The sequence below is a fragment of the Salvelinus sp. IW2-2015 genome, linkage group LG37 (assembly GCF_002910315.2).
Source record: "Salvelinus sp. IW2-2015 linkage group LG37, ASM291031v2, whole genome shotgun sequence".
Taxonomy (NCBI): Eukaryota; Metazoa; Chordata; class Actinopteri; order Salmoniformes; family Salmonidae; genus Salvelinus; species Salvelinus sp. IW2-2015.
Genome location: NC_036876.1, coordinates 6,186,713 through 6,188,324, shown reverse-complemented (window position 1 = coordinate 6,188,324; position 1,612 = coordinate 6,186,713). Strand labels below are relative to the sequence as shown.

General features: G+C 43.9%; 1 protein-coding gene across 1 annotated transcript in view; it reads right to left on the bottom strand.

Annotated features, from left to right (window-relative positions):
• LOC111960175 (arf-GAP with coiled-coil, ANK repeat and PH domain-containing protein 2-like) overlaps positions 1 to 1,612 on the bottom strand; it is a 26,514-nt gene that overhangs the window by 10,647 nt on the left and 14,255 nt on the right. The window contains exons 9-12 of the mRNA XM_070437806.1: positions 1,434 to 1,485; positions 1,196 to 1,296; positions 955 to 1,066; positions 9 to 211 (exon numbers count right to left, since the gene is read on the bottom strand). Of these exons, the coding sequence (XP_070293907.1) occupies positions 9 to 211; positions 955 to 1,066; positions 1,196 to 1,296; positions 1,434 to 1,485 (468 nt within the window). The remainder of the gene's footprint in view (positions 1 to 8; positions 212 to 954; positions 1,067 to 1,195; positions 1,297 to 1,433; positions 1,486 to 1,612) is intronic.

Below are 1,612 nucleotides of genomic sequence, written 5' to 3'. Positions count from 1 at the left end.
TATCCTACCTGTGTATCCCGGAACAGACGATACAGAGGGTGATCCCCAGGTTGATAGAGGCCCAGTCCGGACCAGGCTCTCCACAGTCGCAGCACTGCCTGTTCCCCGGGATGGCCTGGACCTGATCCAGAGCCTCGCGCCCCCCCGTCTTCTCCTGATCCCCAAACACCCCTCCTCCTGGGCTGCCCGACACTGAGCTGCAACGCTCCCTCTGTGTGTGTGTTTGTGTGTGAGTGTGAGAGAGAGTGTGAGTGTGAGTGTGAGTGTGAGTGTGAGTGAGAGAGAGAGGTACACACAAACATATGGAATGAGTGTTGATCACTGCACCTTCTGTAGACAATGAGTTATAACTCTGCTTCTGTGTCGTGTGTTGGGGAAAATAAATAGTTTACCAAGCTACTAATTACTTCACACTGGAACAAGTTAAGYTGCACTATAGCTACACTAAGAGTATAGTTTAYATAACTAAAGTTACTTTGGAAAAGTAGTTCAATGCATTCAAACTACTTCGTGAAAATAATCATATGTAAATCTGAAMTGTCATAGACTACAAATTGCAAGAAGAGATCCCTTTGCGGTCATATGTTAACCGAATGTGTAATTTAGCCTATTAAAACACCAACAATATGTTTCAATGAGAATTAGGCAGGGCTGCTGCCAAATATTTTATTTTAGCAATAAAAGTAGTTCCAGTCATTAGCTACAACGCTACATAGCAAAAAATCAATTAACTACTGAAACCACTACCTAGATTTGAATTTAGTTTAACTACAACCAAGCTACTGCAAAATGTAGTTACATTACTAGTTGAACTACATGTAGTTACATTACTAGCTGAACTACATGTAGTTACATTACTAGTTGAACTACATGTAGTTACATTACTAGTTGAACTACATGTAGTTACATTACTCCCCAACACAGAGTGAATAAATAAGGTGTGTGTGTTCTCACTGGGCTGTGTGGGTCTTCTCTGCGTTCCTGGAAGGCTGAGGCTATGCTGTTCTGGACAGCACTGATCCAGGCCTGCTGCTGACGCTCTGAGTCCGCCTGCAACAGACAGCTCCTACACACACACACACACACACACGCACGCACGCACGATTACTATGTAAATACCACACGCCCAAAACTAACATCAATGGCAACATCAGCACACACAGACAAACTGCATGTACACAGACAGTACACTCACTTGGACGGTGAGACCACCTCAAAGCAGAATCGTCTCTCGTTGTCAGCGCAGACCTTCACTGTGCACAGACGCAGGTCCTCCATCACCACGGTGGGCTGCTCCTGAGAGAGGGAATAGGGCACGGTCAGGCTGTGAAAGTGTGTGTTTAAAAAAAAAAAAAAATGTATTCTCTTTGTGTCTGCATGGATTGCTATTAAAAATGCATTGAAAAGTAAAGCAGTGGCTTTCAAAAATTCACCTTGAATTTCTTCTGATAGACCAGTTGATTTTTCTGGATAGAGAACCAGCGCCTACAGTCGTCAGACAGGAGATCAAAAGGAGATGAGACTGAATAATGCAATCACCTTCCTAGGCTGAACCATTAAAAACCTCTCTGGGCACAAAACACCTAGAGCTGAAGAGGGCCAAATAATGGGT